Below are 23,610 nucleotides of genomic sequence, written 5' to 3' on the forward strand. Positions count from 1 at the left end.
ACTAAGGAAAGAATTTTGAAGGTAGTATGTAAAACATAATGTGAAAGATAAATAAACAGACAAGGAGGATAGACTGTATTTTAATTCCAGGACAAGACATTCGAGAGAATAGAAGAAAATCACATTTTCTAAAATGCGTAAAACAGAAATTTTCAGAATTTGAGATGTGAATACAATTCAAGTCTAGTAATCATCAGGACAAGAAAACTAAATATACATTTAGATAAACTACTGGATATTCGAAATGAAAGGTGGGTATTAAGCAGTGAGGCACAATAAAATAGACTTTACACTGTATCAATTGCAGGGAGAAGACAATGGAAAATACATTCAAAATACTCAGGAAAAAAGTTGAGGATATATATTTTATACTCAGATAAACTATCATTTAAATATGAGGTTCAGGGGCCCACTGTGGTGGCCGGGCTGTTTAAATCACCATTTGTGACACTGGCATCCTATATCAGAGTGCCAGTTCAAGTCCTAGCTACTCCACTTCCCATCCAGCTTCCTGCTAGTGCACCTAGGGAAACAGCAGATGATGGCTCATGAATTTCTACCACCACATGAGAGACCAAAATTCAAGTTTCTGGCTCTGGCTTTGGCCTGGCTCAGCCCTGGTTATGGCAGCCATTGGGAGAGAACCAGTGAATACAAGATCTCTCTCTTTCTGTTGCTCTGCCTTTAAAATAAATAAATAAATCTTAAAAAATAAATATGAGAGGGGCCAGCACTGTGGCATAGTGGGTAAAACCACCACCTGCAGTGCCAGTATCCCATATGGGTGATGGTTCTAGTCCCGGCTGCTCCACTTCTGATCCAGCTCTCTGCTATGGCCTGGGAAAGCAGTAGAAGATGGCCCAAGTCCTTGGGCCCCTGCACCCACATGGGAGACTCAGAAGAAGCTCCTGGCTCCTGGCTTCAGACTGGCACAGCTCCAGCCATTGCAGCCATGTAGGGAGTGAACCAGCAGATGGAAGACCTCTCTCTCTCTCTCTCTCTCTGACTCTCCTCTCTCTGTATAACTCTTTCAAGTAAATAAATAAATCTTAAATAAATAAATGTGCAATCAAAGTAAAGGGCTATTGATATAATCAAGCTTGAAAGAGATTGTTGTTACTAAATGAATTATTCAGGGATGTACTTTAGGGGGAACCTTAATTTTAGAAAGGACAATATGTAAGAAAGTGAAAAAAACTTATTACATATTGATAAATCTTAAAAACAAGGAACTGAGTACATAAAAATAGTAACAAATATGATGACTAATGTGTAGCTATAAAAAGAAGGTGACATGAAAATCCTGGATAATATTAGTATGTAAACTGACAGGTGGATCAATTTAGTTAAATCATCCTTTATAAATAGGAAAAAGAAAATATTTTTTTTTTAATTTTTTTGACAGGCAGAGTGAACAGTGAGAGAGAGAGACAGAGATAAAGGTCTTCCTTTTTCCGTTGGTTCACCCTTCAGTGGCTGCTGCGCCAGGTGCTTCTCCTGGTCTCCCATGCGGGTGCAGGGCCCAAGCACTTGGTGTGGGGAGCAACTTGGACTAGACTAAGTTACTGGAGTTAAGACTTATTCTATGCATCTGCTCTCCCACAATATGGCGCTGGGAGAGGAGGCAACAGCTTCTACCCAGCTGCCTCTCACCAACTTGACAAGCTGCAGGAGCTGCTCCTGATTGGAGGAGAGCAGCGTACTCGGCGTGTGGGTAGCAGAGTTGGGATTGGTGGAAGAGGACTATAAAGGAGGAGAGAGACAACATGCACCAGGAACATCTAAGGGGAACATCTATCTGAAGGAACACCTGTGCAGCCCCCGAGAGAGCCGGCCGGCGGTGTGCCGCTCCCCCGCGGAAGTGGGGAAAAGTGGCAGGGGGAACCGCCCTTCCACGGAGGTGGAAGGGTCGGTAGCCAACCCGGGAAGAACCAGCAGCAAACCCGGGGAGGGCCGAGCAGACGAAAGAACAGTGCAGGGTCCTGTGTCGTTCCTCCACGAAGAGGGGGAGCGACACTTGGGCCATCCTCCACTGCACTCCCAGGCCATAGCAGAGAGCTGGACTGGAAGAGGAGCAACCAGGACAGAATCCAGCGCCCGGATCGGGACTAAAACCCTGGGTGCCAGTGCCGCAGGTGGAGGATTCGCCTATTGAGCCACGGCACCGGCCAAAAGAAAATAATTTTTAAAAAATGTTTCTAAATATTTATCTTTCATTCACATAATGTAAATTCACTGTATTTTCTGTATAGTTTTGAATGTTTTTCTTTATTTTTCATTTTCTCTGAATGGTAGAGAGAGACAGAAAGAGAGAGAGACAGATAGAGAGACATCTTCCATCTTCTGGTTCACTCTCCAAATGCCCTCAACAGGCAGGACTGGGCCAGGTCAAAGCCGGTAGCTAGGAATTCAGTTCGGATCTTGTCTCCCATGTGGGTTACAGGGACCCAAGTACATGAGCCATCATGTGCTGCCTCCCAGGATGCACATTAGCAGGAAGATGGATTGGAAGCAAAGGAAACAGGACACACACCAGGCACTCTGATATGGGATGTGGGTGCCCCAAGTGATGTCCTAATTGCTGCATCAAACACCTGCCCTTAGTTCTAAGTTTTGACAAATGCAATGGATCATACCACCACCAAGATACAGAAGAACTCTGTCACTCAAAAAAGTTCCATTGTGCCCCTTTGCTGCAGTTACTCCCTCTCCCTACTCTTAACCAAAGACAACTGCTAATCTGATCACAATGCACAGTTTTGTCTTTTCCAGACTGGCATACAGATGGAATCATACTCTTACTTATTTCACTTATTAAGTACAATTGAGGTTCAGGTATGTTGGTGTGCACATAAATATTTCAATCATTTTTATTCCTTTCCATGATTATTTCTGCATCTGGTTATCTCAGAGTTGCTCAGAGTTGGTGTCTGTAGATTATCTTTTCCTTTAAAGGTTAAATTTTTCTGGTACTTTTTATAAATTTGCATTTTAAAAAAGATTATTTAAAAGTCAGAGTTACGTATTTTATATATATGTATGTATGTATGTATATATGTATGTGTGTGTGTGTGTGTGTGTGTGTATATATATATATATATACACACACTTGAGCCATCTTCTGCTGCTTTTCCAAGGCCATTAGCAGGGAGCAGAGAGCTGGATTGAAAGTGGAGCAGCCAGAACAGGACCTGGTGTCTAAATTGGATGCCAGTGTCACAGGCAGCAACTTCATTGGCTATGCCACAATGTTGGCCTCTAAATTTGAATTTTATCACTAGTGTTTTCAATATTGTTGGAGATTCTGGACCCTGTTAAAATCACAAGGATATGGGGCCAGTGCTGTGGTATAGCAGGTAAAACCACTGCCAACAGTGCTGGCATCCCCTATGGGTGCCGGTTCAAGTCCTGGCTGCTCCACATCCGATCTAGCTCTCTGCTGTGGCCTGGGAAAGCAGTGGAAGATGGCTCAAGTCCTAGGGCCCCTGCACCCACATGGGAGACCCAGAGGAAACTCCTGGCTCCTGGCTTCAGATAAGTACAGCTCCGGCTGTTGTGGCCAATTTGGGAGTGAACCAGCAGATGGAAGATCTCTCTCTCTCTCTCTCTCTCCCCATCTATCTCTGCCTTTCCTCTCTCTGTGTGCAACTCTTTCAAATAAATAAATCTTTTTAAAAACTCCTAAGGAGAATGTTGACAAATCAGTGGACATTCAGATGGAAAGTTTGGCCTCAGGAAGTAGTTCCACTCTCAGGTCACTTTTCTAAGACTTGCTGTGCTGTGTGTGTCCAGCCTATGAATGCAGCACTCAGGAGTTTGAGAACTAGAGCATTTTTATGTAATAGTTCAGTTTTCAAAGACTCCACTTTAGTTCTTTGGGCCAGTGCTGTGACTTCATGGATCAGGGGTAAGTCTAGGACTTGCGTCAGTTCAAACCATTACTTGGAGAGTCCCCTTCCCCAATTCTCACATTTCAAAGATTCCTGTATATTCTCAGGATATATAGAGTATCTATAGTATCCTTTTCTCAGTTCCTCAGGCCAGAAAAAATAGCTCTACTAAGCTTCCACCATGATAATTGTAAAGCCGCCACAAAACACACCAAACACTGGAGTAAGGGAAAGAGTTTATTGGGGGAAACTGGACAGACTGAAGGGAAGGGGTAAAGAAGGAAAAGAGGGAGAAGGGGAGCATAATATATATAGAGAGAGACAGAGACAGAGGTCAGGAGATGGAGAAGAAGAGAAAGAGAGAGAGAGAGCCACGTGTTCAGGCACAGGTCCTTTTCAAACTTTGCCGGAGGGCAGGCAGGGAAGCAGGAGCAGCGAATCCCATTAGGATGGGAGTGGAGCTTGACACCAGTGATTGGGCCATGTGCCCTCCTGGCTTCCAGCAATGGCGGTGGGGGCTAGAGCCTAGGATGGTGTCTGGGTGTAGATTGAGCCATAGATAAGACTGCGCCATTTTACCAACAATAATCACATGCTTCTTTTTCTTTTTGTCCTTTGATCTATTAACAGGCTTAAATGTATTTCATGGCATTGACCTGTTTTTGCATTTATCCAATGAACTGCACTTGGTTATAATATGGTATACCATTAGTGCCATGTCAAATTCCATATGTTAATGTCCACTTTAAGATTTTTCCAATGATATTTATTTTCTTTTTAAATTTTTTATTAATATAAAGAGATCTGATTTCATATCTTTCACAGGTACAGTTCTAAGAAGACAATCATACTTCCCTTCATCCTCCTCTCCCTTCCTCACCCCTCCCTCCCTTTTCTTCTCCCTGCCTTTCTCCCTGTTATCTGTGCCTGCTTTCTGCACTTTGCTGTGCTGATTTCATAAATGAGGTTAGATGTGATGGTTAATTTTATGTGTCAACTTGGCTACGCATCATTATTTAGATATGACTGGCGTGTAAATCAGTAGTAGAACTTTAAGTAAAGCAGATTATCTTTGAGACTGTGTGGGCCTCACCCAGTGAGCTGAAGGCATGTGTTTATTGTTTTCTATTGCTGAAACAAAATGCAATTTGTGAAGAAAGAGATTTATTCAGCTAATAGCAATGAAAGTCAAGAGCATGCTACTGCTTCTGAAGTAGGCAGGCATATAGGTTAAGATTGATTAGGTTTGTGAGCTGGAAGATCACGCCTTCACATGCCCCCATGTGACCTCACACCATACCTGATACCTTCGCCACACCCCTGTGTGATCGCATCCCTCCACCTAGCCACACCTGGGTGCCCACCAGCCAATCAGGTTAACCACTCCCCTTTGGAAGTGGGTTAAAAGCCTGGGACACAGTGTCTCTTCTTCCCTGGCCTCTTGCCAAGAGGGGGCTTGCTGTAGCCCTGCGCCTCCAGGGCACATGGCCTTCAGGCCACCCGCCCCAGGCTTCCTGGCCTAGATGCTCCTCCACGTGGCTGGTTCCTGGTGCTCCTTATGAACCCAGATTTACCTCTCAGATAAAGCTCTCACTCTCCTATGATTTCTCTCACTGAATAAAAGCTTAACATGTACTATGCTGTCTCATTTAATGATGCTGGTATTTATAATTCTTCTCTAAATATTAGGCAATTAATAAGCTTCTCTGGCTTATTAATATTGGATTTATTAATAAGCATATGGTGATATCATATGGCACCCCAAGTTCTGGTAACATATGTGACAGCTCAGATGGCACTTCTGGGGAATTTCAAGGGGCCACATTTTCGTTTAATTTTTAGGGGTCCGTTCTCTGATATCACTTCTGTTTGAGTCTGGTGAAGACCTCAGGTAGATGGCACCACAGCAGTGCAGGCACATGTGAGAGCAACACAGAGCAAGCCAGGAAGCCATAGAGTTTGGAAAGAGCAGACTTTCTCTTTTTATAACAACCAATCACATGAGGGTGAACTCATTCCAGGATACCAGCATTACTCCTTTCCAAGGGTCATGATCCCAATGACCTAATCATCTTCTATGCCCCACCGCATCTTTTTTTAAATTTTTTTATTTTTGACAGGCAGAGTGAACAGTGAGAGAGAGAGAGAGACAGAGAGAAAGGTCTTCCTTTTTGCCGTTGGTTCACCCTCCAATGGCCACCACAGCCAGCGCATCGCGCTGATCCGAAGGCAGAAGCCAGGTGCTTCTCCTGGTCTCCCATGGGGTGCAGGGCCCAAGGACTTGGGCCATCCTCCACTGCACTCCCAGGCCATAGCAGAGAGCTGGCCTGGAAGAGGGGCAACCGGGACAGAATCCGGCCCCCTGACCGGGACTAGAACCTGGTGTGCCGGCGCTGCAAGGCGGAGGATTAGCCTAGTGAGCCGCGGCGCCGGCCACCCCACTGCTTCTTAAAAATTTTTTTGAGATTTAAAAGCAAGATTTTTTAGAGTCAAAGACCTCCATCCAGAGCAGCATGGGAGGGGCTTCTAAGAGAGGAAAAAAAACCCGAAGGGCTCCCGTGGCACTGAGGTTTTTAAGCACAATTTTGAGAAACAGAAACGCTTGACAATCAGATTGACATTTCAGTTTCAAGGCAGGGACAAAACCTATCAAAAGACCTGATTTGCAATTCTTTATCCTGTCTGGTTTGCTCAGATGAAACAAAAGAGCCATCACAAGGGTAGGATACCTAATTGTTTTACATTAAGGTTGGAGCCCAGAAGGGTGGAGTTACCACTCCTTTGCTATTCTCATGATAAGACTGGAAACTCCCAAGGAGTGAGCAAGCAGGCACTTCTGACCTTACTAAGGATAACTTTTGGGGGGAACATTTTCCACCCTCAGTTTCCAGACTGCCTATTAAACCATCTGACTCCTCGCATTCCCTCCTCTCCTCCACAGAAAATGGACTCTAACTTCTTGTTCGGGGGACTGGGCGAAGATCCCTTGGGCTGTTTTCGTGCTGAAAAGCAGCATTGTTGGGAATTGGAGTCAACTATGCCCCACCTCCTACAGATTCTCCCACCTCTAAGCATTGCCACAATGAGGACCAAGATTCTAGCACAAGAAAACTTAGGAGACACATACCCAAAGTATAGCCAAAAGATAACAAGGCCTTAAGAGAAAAACAATAAGAAAACACTAAGGTCCTACAAGGAAGAGAATTTCTGCTTCCACACTCTCGCAGGTAACAACCCTTCTCAGTCTCCAGCCTGCCTACCTGCCCTGCAGAATGTCAGCTTCCCAAACTCACAATTGTGTGAGCCAGTTCTTCATATTATACATTCTCTCTCCTTTCTCATTCTTACTCCATATCAGGCATATATTTACACTTGATAATAACAAGATAAACTCATCTCTCTAACTCTCAAAATCTTTCAAGGCAGTTAATACCTTCAGCCTAAGGTTCAGTTCAGGGGCAGACCCTGTGGCACAGCACATTAAGTCACCACTTGAGGCATCTGCACCCTATATTGGAACACCAGTTTGAGTCCTGGCTGCTTTGCTTCCAATCCACATCTCTCCCAATGCATCTTGGGAGGCTGTAAATGATGGCTCAAGTGCTTGGCCCCTGCCACCCATTTGGGAGATCTGGATGGAGTTCTGGGCTTGTGGCTTCAACCCTGGATGTTGTAAACATTTGAGGAATGAACCAATGGATGGAAGGTTTCTCTCTCTGACTCTCCCTCACTTCACCCCTCCCTTGCTCCGTGATTCTGATTTTCCAGTAAATGAAAATAAGTAAATAAACCTCCTTTTAAGAAAAGATGAAAATTCTGTCCTTAAATCAGAATATCAAAGAAAGAGGTCTTGCTGATACATATCTAAGCACAATTAATTTTTATATATTTGCAGTTTTTATTTTTCTTTTCTATTTGACTAAAGGCTATGTGAATGGATATCATTCAACTTACTAGTATAGCTGCTATTTTCATTCTTTCAGTGAATTTCCTAGTAGAATAATTTGCTTCTCAAAATAATGGAGTATTTTTCCCTCAGTGATTCGATATTCAGTCATTAAACTCCAACCAAAATTCCAAGTGGCTTCAAAAATCCCATTTTTAGAAAATAGCTACTCTACAGATGTGCAGGGTGTCAATCACCATTATTACCACTATCCTTCTGTATGCAAGCAATGAAAATAATGGCCTCCCTTTATACTGACTAAATTTGAGCACACCTACTGCTTTTCAGACCAAATAAATCTTTTAGCAGAGGATGCAATATTTATACATTCAGTACATTTTTGACAAATGTTTTGTAAACATAATATTTGCCAGGAACTACACAAAATGTATACAGATTATCCTTGCCTTTGAAACACTCTTATTTCATCTACTAGTGGAAAAGACAAATAAGTAAGGAGAAAATTTCAATAGAAAGTAATGATCTTTGTAAAAGTGTTTTGTCAGTTATAAATGTATTGCTCCCTGGCTCCAAATCCATCTTTCACTGCTTGTGGTACTGAAACGCGTCCCTCGCCAGCAGGCACGATGCTAATCATTGTCAGTAGAGGGCGCTGGAGGGACACAGCCGGAGGAAGGGATCTCTTCCTGGTTCCGGTGCGCTTTCCGCGTTCTTGCTCCTACAATGCTGAATGGGCAAGCCAGACCCGCATGGGAGCTCAGATCCAGTCAACTTTGGCGGCACCGTTGTAGAAGTCATTGCAGTGAGTTCCAAGGTTGCCCGTGGAGGCTTGACAGAATGTAGCTGCGCGTCCCCAGGCAGTTTCCAGATGCGTTCTGCAGCCATCTTAGCTGGCATCTCCCCATCTGGTCAGTAGCAGCTTCTGGATGAGGTCAGCAGTCTAGCCAGCTAGCTTCACATCCCCCAGTTCGATGGCACACTCACACAATTGGATTCTGCTGAGTTTTGTGGGTGCCCAGAGAGCACAAACCCTCTGGCAGGTGACTCAGTGGTGGTTTCCTGGAGATGCTAGCCATCCTAGCCTGCTTCGCTGCCAGTTCAACAGCAGCACCAGCAGGAAGCTTTTCAGCAAGTCTCATCAGCGTCCCAAGGAGCAGTGTGCACCCACTAGCCCCAGCTCACCCGTACCTCTACAGGAGCCTTCCAGCTTGCGAGCCTCAGCCTGCAATGGACCAGCAATGGCCTCGGTAGCCAGTGAACTTCACCATTGAGCAAGCAGCAGGCACTCCCGGCAGCTCAGAGTCAGCCCTGGGGAGAGCCTTCTTCGTTAGGAACCCTCCCTCGGCTTTGGGGCATTCTTAGAGTTCTCTTTTAGCTTTAGTTATAAATAGTTAATAATTCTTTATATCAAGCTCTTTTTAACTTGTTCTAGAATTTCTGTATCCTTATTTGACAGTAATTATTATAACTATTACAAAAATTAGCACTACTTGTTTAATGTTCTAAAAAAATCATTGAATTTTATACCTCATTTTATTTATTTGAGAGGAAGATTGAGAACCTCTGTCCTCTGGTCCACCTCCTAGATGCCTGCAATAAGCAGGCCTAGGCCTGGCTGAAGCTGGAGTACAATCCAGGTCTCCCACATGGCGTCAGAACCCAAATTACTTGAGCCTTCACTGCTGACCCCCAGGGTCTGCATTAGCAGGAAGCTGGAATCAGGAGCTGGAGCTGCGTATTGGGCTCTGATACTCTGATAGGGGAAGTGAGTGTCTTAAGTGCTAACCAAATGCTTGCCTGTATCTTAATCATAGGTAAATTGATTGACCCCAAATTAATCATAATATATGGGATGCTATTTATATGGAGTATAAGGACATGCCAATATACCTCTATCTACATGCTTTCCCCCCTGCCTTAATGATGTATATGCTCCTTAAATAATCACAGATTTTTCAGATCTTTCCCTTTCCCCCGAGGGATTACTATTAATTTTCCTGTATCTGAAAAATGTACCCAAAACATCCATTCTCATCTCACCTTTTAGGTGTTGTTGTATGTTGAAGAAATAGTACAAAGAGTGTCATATCAGGAAAAATTATTTCTCTAATCAAGAACAAAAGTGTATTATAAATTTAACCCCAAAGCTCAATAATACACTCACCTTGGAGATTGTGAAAAATGAGGTGTTAATCAACAAATGGTCGCTATACCACCTCTTGGACGCTAGAATCTCAGAATTGATCTTCTGTGGGGAGACACATTGGTCTGTGTTTAGCAACTTGACAAGTGAGACTTGTTTAGTCTTTTAAACAGTATTAAGTTGGGGTCGGCGCCATGGCGCAGTAGGTTAATCCTCTGCCTGCAGTGCCAGCATCCCATATGGGCACCGGTTCTAGTCCCGGCTGCTCCTCTTCCAGTCCAGTTCTCTGCTGTGGCCTGGGAAAGCAGTAGAAGATGGCCCAAGTCCTTGGGCCCCCGCACCCATGTGGGAGACCTGGACTGGAAGAAGCTCCTGGCTCCTGGCTTTGGATCGGCGCAGCTCCGGCCATTGCGGCCATATGGGCAGTGAACAACGGAAGGAAAACCTCTCTCTGTCTCTCCCTCTCACTGTCTGTAACTCTTCCTCTCAAATAAACAAATAAAATCTTTTTTTAAAAAAGTATTAATTTTGGAAAAGTATCTTACATCTTCTGGAAGCGAGTTTTCACAGACTTTAGGGGGGTAAATCCCTATCCTTTTGAGGCATAAAGCAAGTATTCCAGAATTTTGTAATACAGTAATTCTCTACCATGATGCTCCTATAGGAAACACCCAAAGATCACAAAGATGAACCGAGGTCCTTCCTGTAAGGAGTTTGTATTCCAGTAGGAAAAAGATTCATGTATATGTCAAGTAGTATTTAGACAGAGTGAGTGAGTGAGTGAGTGAGAAGTAGAGCTGCTGGCTACAGCAAGCGCCTCCCCTCCCAACCTTCCAGCAACAGGGCTTCCAAGTGACCAAGGCCCCCTGCTGCCCTGACGGCCATCTCAGCTTTGACCTGCAGCCACACCTCCCCCTGGCCACTCCCAGACAGTGAATGAAAGTGGCAGTAATAGCAAGACAGCGCATGTCTGGAAGGAGCTGTCTTTGATGAAGTCTGGCCTGCGGAACTGACATCAGCCTTCCCGAATTTTCTTGATACTGCCACTGCACCCAACTTCCCTCCTTTCTCCTCTCAGCTTCACACTTGCATCTTGGTCTGATGGCTCCCCTAGCCTCTCCCTGCTCCTCCTTCACTCCCTCTCACACACATCTCTTCTAAGAAGCTGTTTCAGTTTCAGCCCATCTTGACAGCTCTGCTTCTCTTTCTCTCTCTCTCTCTCTCTTTCTTTTTAAGATTTATTTTATTTATTTGAAAGACAGAGTTACTGAGAGAAGTAGAGACAGAGAAAGATATCTTCCATCCGCTGGTGCACACCCCAGATGACTGCAATGGCCGGAGCTGCACCGATCCAAAGCCAGGAGGAGCCAGGAGCCTCTTCCAGGTCTCCCACATGGGTGCAGGAGCCCAAGGACTTGGGCCATCTTCTACTGCTTTCCCAGGCCAAAGCAGAGAGCTGGATTGGAAGAGGAGCAGCCGGGACTAGAACCGGCGCCCATATGGGATGCCGGCACTTCAGGCCAGGGCTTTAACCCACTGCGCCACAGCACCGGCCCCAGCTCTGCTTCTTTCAGGACCCAGACTTACAACAGAGAGTCCCAAGCATAATGTATGATCATGTGGAATGAGTAAATATTAATTTTGAAAAATCTATCTCAGGGAAAATATTTTTAGTCTGGACCTTGAAGGAAAAATTGGATTTTGGTAAGAGAAAATGCAGGAACAGGCAGGTTGACCTGTGGCACAGCCAATGACATGGTTAGCACAAGTAGTTCAGCATGGCCACAATATCAAGTACACGGCATAAAGTAATGGGAGACAAAGAGAGAGAAAAGAGCCAGGAGAGAGCTCTCAAATGCCATGCTACAAATTCTAGTTTGTTCTAAATCATTTCAGCATTTTGAATAAGGTAGGGAAAAAAGTTCATCAGAGGAAGCTTTTGACTAGGTAGAAAATCCAATTCATATGATTTAAACAGATTTCATTGCCTCGCATTCCAAGGAAAAGAAGAGGATAGACAAGCATTTGGGTGGGCAGATCAACTCAGTGACATCATCTCTGCTTTTCACTCTGTGCAAAACAGGCTTCCTTTTTAAGGCTGATATTTTCAAGGTGAAAAGCTGATTTCCAGTAGTATTAGGGGCTGCATGCTTCCTTGTTTAAGTGAGAGACAGTCACGGATTCCTGTGATTCTCTAAGAGAAAAGAAGGACCCCTGGAAGCCTGCTGCAAACAAGCGTGCCTCTTCTGTTCACACTGAGTCATGCATTGATTGATTCCTTAACCAAAGTTGGCCTTGCCAGTAGACCCATTACACCAGTGCTTCTTGAGCAAATTGGCATGAATGAGCAGAGGTAAGCGCTGGGGGTTAGGAGGAACTTGCAGGCTCTCTGCAGGCCAACCAACAGTGTTCACTGCAGTGGAAAAAGAACTTTCACGAGGAATTTTGGAGGCTGTTCTGAAAAAGGACTGGAGAGTTAAGAGATTAAAGCAGGGTAACTCATGGGGCAGCTAATGTGATTGTCACAGAAGTCGTAACAGGAACACAAGGTACTCAGAAAAGCTCAAGGAAAAACTGAATTAAAGCATAAGTTTATTTTGGTACAAACATAGTTTTTGCATGGTTTTTCATAATACAGATTTTCCATGAACTTTTTGGAATGAGTAAAGAGAAAGGAAATCTCAATCTATAAAACAAAACATCATAAGAGAGGAATAGAATCAGAAAAGTGAGTCATCAGGGAATTCAAAATAGGAAGCCATTTACAAAGGAGAATAGGGATGGTGCAGCAGAGAGTTCAAGTCTAGGCTTTGGCATCAAGTCAGGGGGACTTGGCACCTACCTCCATGTTAAGCTATGTTTCCTTGGGGAAGGTGCTCCTCAGGAATGAGGCTGTAATCTAGATTGGTTTGTATAATGAACTTGGAAGGGGAGTCACACCCAGTTCTGCCTCTTAGCTCCATTAGTTAGGGCTTTCAAAGCCTTGGCATCACCAGCAGATACTAATTTTCTCTGTACTTACCCATTGCCAATTCTTTATCTGGTTTGTTTTGTGTTTCTTAAAAAATATTGTTTGTATTTATTTCCATCCACTTGAAAGGCAAACTCACACATGTGCATGCACACAGAGGGGGAGGGAGAGAGAGAGAGACAGAGAGAGCTTCCATCTGCTGGTTCACTCACGAAATGCCTACAATAGCCAGGGCTGGGTCAGGCCAAAACCAGAAGCCTGGAACTCCACCTGGGTCTCCCACATGAGTGACAGGGGCCCAAGCACTTGAGTCATTATTTGCTGCCTTCCAGGATACACTAGCAAGAAGCTGGACAGGAAACAGAATAACTGGGACTCGAATCTGCATTCCAATATGAGATGTGAGTGTCCCAAGTAGTGACTTAAACTCCTGTACCACAACACCTGACTCTCTTATGTTGACATTAGCAAACACATTATTATATACTGTAAAGTCAAAATGTGAAGTTGTGACAAATGCTACTAAAAGATGTGTCTCATAATTAAATGTGATGTTCATAAAAGAAAGGTGTAAATAAGTGATAGCTATGATTTTATCATCAAAACTGAGAAATTTGTGGCTTGGTGATTAGGACATCCAGGCAAACTCTAAGAATCAGATTTGCTGCGATATAACGAACAGCAAAATAACTGTAGGAGGTGAGTGAGAGGAACTGAGTAAGGATTCTCTGCTGTGAAGTCCAAGGGGCCTACGGCAGGAGCGTTGTGCCTCTACTTCTGCTTCTATTTTCTATTCCAGACTAAGATGCAAGGATTCAAAACCGTGAAACAGCTCCACCCTAGTTCTCTGTTCCTTATCAGGTCTGCACAGATAGATCTGCATCCTCCTCTCCAGTCATGGAATCTTGGATTTGGCGATGCTGAAAGAGTTCTTTTTCCTTCTTGACTCACAATCCGCTGGAATAGCAGGACTCCCTCTGGTGCCTCCATCTAATCTGAAAACTCGTGAACACCAGCAATTGTGTAGATGCTGTATTCCTGTGTAGACCCAAACAGCCAGCGCTGTCTCTGTCCTTAGGGAATTCACAGCCGCTGGGAGGCAGGGCATGATTCAGCTCCAGTCAGTGCGGAAGATACAGTGATGAAGAACGCACTGAGAGACACAGGGGAGGGGGCTCAGCCAGGCTGTGGACTTGGGGTGCTCAGATGGCCTTTGGATCTTAAAGGGGGAGTAGAAGGAGTCAGAGGAAAGGGCAGAGGTGCGGGTGGGACTGGGTCAGGGGGCCACAGAGACTCTTGGTAAGGATTCCAGAATTACCTGGTTTCCAGCTCAGCCACACTTTCTATACGGATTCTCACAGACCACCTTTCAGGCTATTTCAGGCTCCCTTGCAGCAGGAAAGCTCCTTGGAACGCCTTCCCTAGTCTCTGCAGAGACGACCGGCTCGAAGCTTTTCGAAATGATATAATTTTATTATCTGCAAACATGGAGAGGCAGTGTCCTTGGTTTCAATAGCAGTAGGGAGAACATGCTCTGAATTTGGCTCAGCTCAATGAGCAGCATCTTACGAGCGGCAAGGAAAGAGAAAAGGGGCCCCCAATAAGGCTGTAAAAATGGAAAGAGCATTTAAAATCCAATTTACTGATGTATTGCAGACATATGCAGCAAAAGTTTATAGTGGTTTCTTATTTTCACATACTTAACCAGCCCCAAGTAGAAAGCTGGGAAGGCCGTGAGTCAGAATGTGTGGGTCCATATGAAGTTTAAGGATATAGCTTTCCAGGATCTGTCACCTACAGATTATCCAGCTCACTCACCACTCATCTTCACACAAGCATTCGTGCCTGAGAAAAAGTTCAGGTTTACAAATCTTTAAAATCATGAATTAGCCAGGCATTCTCTATTTTCATGGAGCTGGTAAGAATTCATTTTCAAAATGTATTTTGGTTTGAGTTTAAGTTAGTGCATATATTTCAACAATTGTACAGTTACTTTTTTTTTTTTTTTTTTAAGACAGAGTTACAGAGAGAGGTAGAGACAGAGAGAGAGAGGTCTTCCATCTGCTGGTGCATTCCCCAGATGGCCGCAAAGGCCGGAGCTGCACCTATCCTAAACCAGGAGCCAGGAGCTTCTTCCGGGTCTCCCACGTGGGTGCAGGGGCCCAAGGACTTGGACCATCCTCCACTGTTTTCCCAGGCCTTAGCAGAGAGTTGGATCGGATGAGGAACAGCCGGGACTAGAACTGGCGCCCATATGGGATGCCGGCGCTTCAGGCCAGGGCGTTAACCCGCTGCACTATAGCTCTGGTTGGTACAGTTACTTTCTAAGATATTTGTTGCTGTAAGAAAGTTGTCCAGAAACAACAGTGATTGGTTAGGATTAAATCCTTTCACTGCCCACCTTAATTGTGCACGGGGAGAGTTAAAGACTGCTGATAAGCTTGCAAATGTCTCTGTCCACCTATCAGAATCAACTGTTGGCCAAGCACAGAACAATGTGGGGGTGGGGTGGGGATGAGGAGGCGGTCCTCTCACTTCCAAGGCATCTCACCTGTGCTTCCTCCCTTCCTCAAATCAAGGGAAGTCAACAGTTGAGAGACGCCGGTGAGAGCCGCGGGGAAGCCGAGCATGCTCAGTACCTAGGGCCGCTTTGCTTTGCACCATCAACTGCTGGCACGCGGCTCGGGGAAGCCGCGGGGTTCGTGTGGCAGCTGAGGCTGATTACCCTGGAAAGCCCATCCTCTCTGGCCAATAGCGTGCGGCTGCAGCGGAGTCCCGGGGCCTCCGCCCGCTGGAGCCGCTCAGCCTGCCCGCCCGGCTCCCGCTCGCACTCCTCCTCCTCCGCCTCCTGGTGTCCACGCGCCAGCCAGTCGGGTCCTCTGGCAGCTCTTGGCTGATGGAGCAGAAACGACAGGCTAGTGGTTGAGCGTGAAGGGCGAGGGAGGGCTGCACCGAGGAGGTGTGTCGCGCACAAAGTGCTTAGGGACGCTTCTGGCCGCGGCGCTCACGGTCGCCTTTGCTCGCTCCTGGTGACCCTGGCGTCCGCTGCCCTCGCCCTGGGGAAGATGGTTACTGTGGTAACAAAGCTCGTGTACCTGCTTCACCTCAGGTAAGGGGGCAGCTTTGCGCGCTTCTCTCTGGTCCCTGTCTTTATCAGCTTTGGAATCTGCAGCTGGGAAAGGTTTTCGTAACCACGAGCTTCGTCCTCGTGTGACTGGTTTGCTGCCGACGAAGTCTGGGGGAAAGGACTTTTTGTGTGGTTTAAAGAAAATCGGTGCGCTAAGGTTAAAGATCTTGATGTTGATGTTTCTAACCTCTGTCATTTTTGACTACAGTTTATTCACGGGGTGGAATTTTACCCTTGAACCTGCAACCCACTTGCAAAATGAGATTAAGGATACTTTTTACTTACTTACTTTATTTATATTCTTGGGCCATTCTAGGAAAAAGTGTTCCATGCTATTCTGGTAAACTGATGTCATAATTGATTGCTTTTTTGAGGTGATTTGGTACAGCACAGAAATAACTGATTTTAAAATTCAAAATTAGCCTGCATCAGCACTAAACTGACTCATTCTCAGATTATTGGATTATTTGAAAAAAAAAAAAAAAAACTCAGAAGTCAAAGGTAAATGGGAGACCATAAATTTTAGCAGTTGAAAATTAGGACCTTTGGTGTTCTTTGGGTGCTGGGCATGATAGCTTATTGATAGAGATATCATTTCAATAGTAAAGAACCATTTCAAATTGTGATTTTGTGTTTGCCGTGAACACTTTGGGTGGAGAATGTGCAGTCAACATCTTCAGGTGTCATAAAGGGAAAAACAGTAGCGGAGGCTTCAGGAACTTAAACCCAGAGCCTATGCAAAACATTTAACTCTGGTGCCAAAGATGAAGTATCTAAAATACCATACAGTAATAACTACAGTTCCAGTTACTATTAATTCGGCAGGTGATTTTAAGAGACAAGAGCACTTTGCCAAGTAAATCCCGAGTTACTAAGACCATAGTAGGTCTACAAGTATGGCCTAATATTTAGCAATTGTAACCAATGGGTCAGAAAAATGCCTTCTTCATAGTTTGATTTTAGACTTGTTTATTTCATATTTAAAGATATACTTATTGAAAACAACTCATTTAAAATAGTATCTATGTTTTATTCCTCCAAGATGTCTCAGATTTTCTTCCTTATCAAAACTAAAAAAGGGACACGGATTGTGCGGTGATGTAGGGAAAGACAAGGAAATACTTGAAATTGGGTGGTAAATACTTGATCAAAAAAAAGTTGAAGTGTCTGGATACACCATGGCTTTTAAAGCCTTTCTATAAACACAAGTGTATTCCTTTGTGCAGACTTTAATAATGAATAAGTGACGGTGTCTTCATAGACAAGATGTAAGCATGGTTCAAAACCGGCTTTGTAACCATGACTCCAACTCTGCGCTACAGTACTTGCTATTTTCCACAGAGGACCCATGCAAGCTTGCGGACATGCCCCTGACATGAATTTGAGATAGGTGGCCAAGGCAAGGCAGATATGTCGCAGCCATGAAAAGGGTCCGTAAGGAGAATGATCGGAACCAGTCCTCACATTCTCACAAAACCAGGCTAAGGACTAGGCACAGAGGGACCAGAGCCGAGGACTCAGCTTCTAGTGAGAAAAAGTGAGGAACAAGCTTGTATAGAGTTATATTTACTAAATAAAAGTTAAAAAAAATGCCTATTTTTGTTCTGTAGGGAGCAGAACCCAACCACATTCAGTCAACAGGCTTTGTTTCCCCAAAAGAATGAAGTTCTTAAAAGTCTCCTTACTTGCCTGGGAGCTTGGAGAAATCCATTCCTTCCTCTCTTTTTTGGTGTAAAAGCACCCGCTGCATCTCACAGGCACAGCTCACAGCTGTCCTGTTGCAACACAAAAGCTGCCTGGGATCTTTGATGTTGATGATCTGGCCTCTGACCTTTACCTGTGAACAGCAGAGCCGAGGTCTGCAGGCAGGCGTCCCTGGGTGGAATTAACATAATAGTGCTCTTTTCGGAAACCCTCAAGTTCCTAGACAAACCACCCTGCCTGTCCTTACCTGGGTGGCTTCTTGGTCTCTTTGTGGAATGGTTTCTAGAAGGTGTCTGTAAATCCCTAATGAGCAGTGATGATTTCTGTCCTAGCTAGCCATTAATTTGTTTCAAAGCTCAGTACCACAACCAGCAATCACCTAGAAAATCACAGTTAGAAACACAAAAAAGGGGAAAAAGTGTTATTTTTTACATTGGAATAGCAAGGAGTTGACTGTTCCTTTCCAATCCATTGCCAAGTCATGCTCCTCTGTAACAGGTGAGAAGAGAGGTGGGCCTGCCCATTCTTCCTCCCATCTCTTCCCCATCCCCGCTACCCTTTGTTGGTGTCTTTTCCATATCAGATAGAAAATAGTGAGATTAACAAAAGGAAAAACAACAGTCTATCTAATTTTAAAGTAAAAGAAAAAATAAGGGAGATTTATAAACTCAGAGTGAGGTAGTTTATGAAGGAAAAGCTTGAAATCAAATGAATTCCATCTCCTCATTAAACAGTCAGATAGTAGTTCAGTTCCAACGTGGTGTTTTCCCGTTTTTTTGTTTCATTAACTAAGAATCTATGCCTGTTGCTTTTTTATTTCTACCATTTTTGAGATGGACTCAGCCAATATGTAGGATTAGAACTGCTCCAGCTATGATTTGTTCGTTCTCAAATCCAGGACCCTAATAATATCCCGGATACTTTCAGTGGGAGGCCCCATGTTTATATTATAACCATAAAGTGTAGGATTTTTCACCCTATCCTTCCATCCAACTTTTCCTAACAATCTAAGAGCTTAACTATATTTGTATGCCATGCAAAGTTTTTAGTTCTATTTAGTTCTGATTTTAATTTAGTAAATGTGCTATTACTTAGATGACTCCTAGCTTTGATTTTAGCAACTTAATGAGAGGATAATTGTATCTGTACAGAGCTAGAACTGTTCACTCGAGTTTAGGCAAGAAGACAACCCTTTCAAATTAGTTCTAGAATTGACATTTATATTCAAAATTCCAGGGATTCTGTGCCCTCTTCAAGGACATAATTAGCTTTCCTCTCAGCCAGCGACTTAAGTTATGGCTGGTAGGAGCACAATCAGAGAGTGCAGATGCACTCTGGTGTGTGAGGAAAAGCCTAGCCTTTTCTCTGCCAAGTAGCGCAGAGATGGAGAGTGTAGGCCGTAACTGACGTCTTGTCCAGGGTGCCGGTCCACTCTGACTGAGTATCTGCATTTCTTGGTGCAGTGACGATCAGGCAGAGAGATACTACAGAGTCTTCTCTGAAGAGATGACGTTTGATCTGCAGCTGGCATGGACTTGACCTCTGGGGACGCCTTTGCAGTTGCTTGATTCTAGAGATGGATATAAATTGGTGTAGCTGGACAGAGTGGGAGGGTTACCGAGGTAGTGATGGGAGTTTGGGGGATGGGAGTGAAAGTAGGAGATAAGATCAGATGAATAGATAGGGACCTGCTGGGTGGGTTTCTTGATTATGCTGTAGACTACATTTTTAAAGTTTAGTTGAACCCCGTGGTTAGCTTTACATTTTAAATTATTTTATTTGAAAGGCAGAAGTGTAGTGTGGGGAGAGGTTGTTCATCTGCTAGTTTACTCCCCAAATGTCTGCAATAGCTGGGGCTGGACCAGGCCAAAGCCAAGAGGCCAAAACTCAAACCAGGTGTCCCAGGTGGGTGGCAGGCACCCAAGTATTTGAACTGTCTTCAGCTGTCTGCCAGGGTGCGCATTAGCAGAAAATGAACTGATTTGTGATGGCACTGTGATTTGTGATGTGGGTAAACCAGCTTTCAAGTAGAAATCAAACAGTGCCCAAGGACTTTATGTGTTAAAGGGGCCCAATGGCTGCTGTTTAGACAGTTCGCTCCCTGTAGGTCAAGAGTAACTGGAACTAAGGAGGAGCAGTAGAGTTGGAAGCCAGAATGTATGCTTTCTTTCTGTTAGGAATTATCTTTTTATTTTAAACTGTAGACACAAAGTATTTCTGTTGCAGAAAGCCTAGAAAATCCAGACATGTCCACCAAAGAATGATAGTAGCACTACCCAGATGTAATCAAGCTATTATTTTTGGTATCTATCCTCTAGAAATCTAGAAAATGCAGGAACCTGCCCCCAAAAGGAATTCAGTGTTTCATAGTCTTAACATCCAACCTTGTAATAGTTCAGTTTTCTCTATGCTGTAAAGCTTTTCTGAAGCCAATATGAAAGTACTTCAAACAGTGAATGGGAAAATGGAGTTAAAAGATACAGTTTGAAATTCTTGCAAACTTTTTTCATAACATGAACTTTCCAGGAACGTTTTGAAGATCCTCATAAATTATTTTTAGGAAACTGGCTTATGAATATTCTTATGAATATTCTTGTTATGAACATCTCTTGTTGAATGAAATGGAAAATATGTACTCTAGGAGAAGATGAAAAAATTAAGTTTGTGTGTTACAGAGTCACTTCATTTATTCATTAAGTATTTTACTCTACAGTCTGCAGTGTATGCTTTCTCGATGGCCTGTCCCCTCCCACATCCCAAATTGGTGCTGCTAACATTCTCCAGGGTTGGGAAGGCTGACTTTCTAGCCTTGAATGTAAACTGTACTCACTAACCCAATTTAGTAGGGCTGTAGATATTAGCTCTTGGACCATGTGTGAAGTCTTATGCCCAGGAAGAAGCTGTCCTTCTCTGGCCTGGATTTTGCTTGTGCGTCGTCATCTTCCCAGTGATGCTTACTAGTCAGGAAGGAAGTTGGCTTCCTCCAGACGCGGCTACCTGAAACTTGAAAGGGAGAAATCTTGTGGCTCTCTCCTGGCTCTGAGAATGTGCCCATTTCACCTCCTCTGATTTCAAATAGTCATTCCATTTTATAAGTGTGTCACATCGATTATTGTTTAAAAATATTAGTACTGTTTGCATTTTTCTTTCAGCTTTTGAGAGTAGTTTCACTGAAGTTCCTTTATGAAATAAAGATCCACAGCTATAATTCTTTTTTGTTTAGTGCTTTGTGAAAAAAATTTATTTGAAAGGGAGAATTGGGGGGGTGGGAGGAGAGAGAAAAAGAGACAGAGATCTTCCATCCACTGTTTGATTCCTCAGATGCCTGTAAGAGCCAGGATGGGGCCAGGCGAAAGCTAGCAGCCTGGGACTCAATCCTGATTTCCCAAGTGATGGCAGGGCCCAAGTATTTGAGCCTTCAGCTCCTGCCTCCCAGGGTGTGCATTCACAGGAAGCTGCAGTCAGAAGTGGAGCTGGGACTTGAACCCAGACACTGTGATATGTTGTGCAGGTATCTCAAGCCCCATCTTACCTATTGCCCCAAACATCACTTGTTTTTCTGTTACCAGACTTTGGAACTTCAGCCTGTCCAGGATGGAATAGGGTTTATGTTTGTATTCTAAGTTTGTCTGAGTTAAGGGTCTCACCTTTCCTGAGGTCCCATTTGGCTCTTTCGCCCCATGCTGGTAACAAAGGATATCTCCGAAAGTTCAGAGGAGCCTCACAAAATTGTTCCTCCCATCCGTTCCTCCAGCCACTGCTCTGGTTCAGCCAACTCCTTCCATTTCAAGCACCCTCCGGCAGTGTCTCCCTATTGCATCCCCTGTGCTCCAGCTGGGGTCATCTCCCAGGGCCTGAAAAGAAAGAGTTTGATCTTGACAGTTTCCAACTTATAACATACCACATATCCAGATAAACTCCAGACTTCCCAGACCTACAAGGTGCATCTCAATTTGTTGCCTTTTTCCAAGTCCATCTCCTTCCCTTTCTGAACATTTTACTCACGGTGTGGCTATGTTAATCATCTCTGTGCTTCTTGTATGTGTTAATATGGAGATGTAAGCCTCTGAACTGGCTCTGTTCTTTACCTGGGTTATTTTTTTTACTCTTCTTCTCCAAGTGCCACGATCCTAGTTGTTCCTGGAGATCCAGACCTAATCACACCTGGTTCTTGGCTGCTTGTCAAGCACTCCTTCCTTCTACACTCTCAGGGTGAGGTGACTCAGAGAAAAGCATTTTTTTCTTTCAAATTATTTAAATATTTTTCTTCTATTGGACTTGGTCTGTGCGTAGAGCTTTGATGTGTCATTCCAGACACACTGCTGTTGATTCATGTGTTGAATTTAGACAGTACAGAAGGAAGCCTGGTGAAGGTCTGGTAGCTTTGTTTTAGTAATTACAAGACAGAGGATTTGGGGTTAAACAGCAATACTAACTTTGACATGTGCCAGAATCACCTTTAGAGCTTATTAAAGTCACTACCCCACTGCCCCTGTCCCTTCATCCTGCCTCCCCACCTGCCCCCAAACTCTGAGTGTCGAATTCAGTGTTCCATTTAGACCAAATTCCTAGATATTGCTGATCCAGGGGCCACACTTGGAGAACTGTTAGTCTAGAGTGGTGATTCTGAGGCCTATCTGTGTTTCAGAATTTCCTACCTTTTAAAAAGTTTATTTTAAAAACATGCTTGGGCCTCCCCCCAGATTTCCTGCTCAGAAACCCCAGGCTTGAATTGTATTTAAAACAGAATGATTTGGAAGAATACCTATTTGTCATGTTTTGTAACTACTATAGGCTTTGCTCACTAAGATGTGTATAAGATGTTTTGACTGGAAGTTTGAAACAACCACTGGATATAGATTTCATTCTCAGTTTTAAGAAAACTATTTTATTCTTAAATTTATTCTTAAAATTTTGTTTAGACAGTAAAACTATAGTTGAAAACATATAGTGTAGCATTCAGCAAATTTGTTTTTTTTCCCTAGTAAATTTGACAAGTATTAGTCTGTGAATTTGTGTTTTCATTGAGTAAAATTAGTTATAATTCTATATCTGATATTTTCCCTTTCCATTTTTTCTTCAAAGTGAGATTTTATTTTGAAACCTGAGGGGGTGGGTAGGGACGGGGACACAAGCAAGCACTCTACCATGGTGTCACAGTAACAAGTTCAAGTGTACAGGTGCCTCCTAGAAAGGGTTATGGCACCTGGGACTTCTTTCCTCACCTTTCTTTCTCTGTCTGCAGGGAAGAAACATCCCTCAACATCGAAGATGTTTTGTAAACAATATAAAGCCCTATTGTTCTATAGGCACTTTTGTTTAGAGAACTTGGTTCTCCTCTACCTCAATTTCAGCGTACTCAATGGTCCTTATGTTCATTTAATGTCTTTGATTGCTATTTCCAATGTTCTGAAGCCAAGTATTATGTCAGAATTAGGCAAAACAACATTGAAATAGTGGGGCACAATGGGTGAAGTCACCCTTGGGACATCCTCATCCCGTATCGGAATGCCAGTTCTGCCTGCTGCCCTTCTGACCCAGCTTTCTGCTGCTTCACCTGGGAAGGCAGCAGATGGTGGCCCAGGTGCTTAGCTTCCTGCCACCCATGCAGAGACCTAAGTGTAGTTCTGGACTTCTGACTGTGGCCTGACCCAGCCCTAACTGTTGCAGGCATATGGGAAGTGAACCAGTGGATGGAAGATGGTTCATTCTCTCTCCTGTGCCCTCGTTCACTTGCTCTCTCTCTTTCTCCGTCACTCTACCTTTCAAATAAATAAATCCTAAAAAAATGAAAAAGGAAAAACCCACAATTATATGGTAAATTAAAGCACCCAGTATTTGGCACTTTGGCAGCCAATATAATCGGTG

General features: G+C 43.9%; 1 protein-coding gene and 1 long non-coding RNA gene across 3 annotated transcripts in view; one reads left to right on the forward strand and one right to left on the reverse strand.

Annotated features, from left to right (window-relative positions):
• LOC103349885 (uncharacterized) overlaps window positions 1-23,610 on the reverse strand; it is a 150,337-nt gene that overhangs the window by 93,689 nt on the left and 33,038 nt on the right. For both annotated transcript variants that reach the window (XR_011388531.1, XR_011388530.1), the window contains exon 2: window positions 21,390-21,596. This is a non-coding gene — a long non-coding RNA (uncharacterized lncRNA). The remainder of the gene's footprint in view (window positions 1-21,389; window positions 21,597-23,610) is intronic.
• The window catches only part of ARHGAP18 (Rho GTPase activating protein 18), a 189,855-nt gene continuing 181,925 nt past the window's right edge, over window positions 15,681-23,610 (forward strand). The window contains exon 1 of the mRNA XM_070073608.1: window positions 15,681-16,020. Within this exon, the coding sequence (XP_069929709.1) occupies window positions 15,977-16,020 (44 nt within the window). The 5' untranslated portion in view covers window positions 15,681-15,976. The remainder of the gene's footprint in view (window positions 16,021-23,610) is intronic.

Source organism: Oryctolagus cuniculus, chromosome 5, assembly GCF_964237555.1.
Source record: "Oryctolagus cuniculus chromosome 5, mOryCun1.1, whole genome shotgun sequence".
Classification (NCBI taxonomy): domain Eukaryota; kingdom Metazoa; phylum Chordata; class Mammalia; order Lagomorpha; family Leporidae; genus Oryctolagus; species Oryctolagus cuniculus.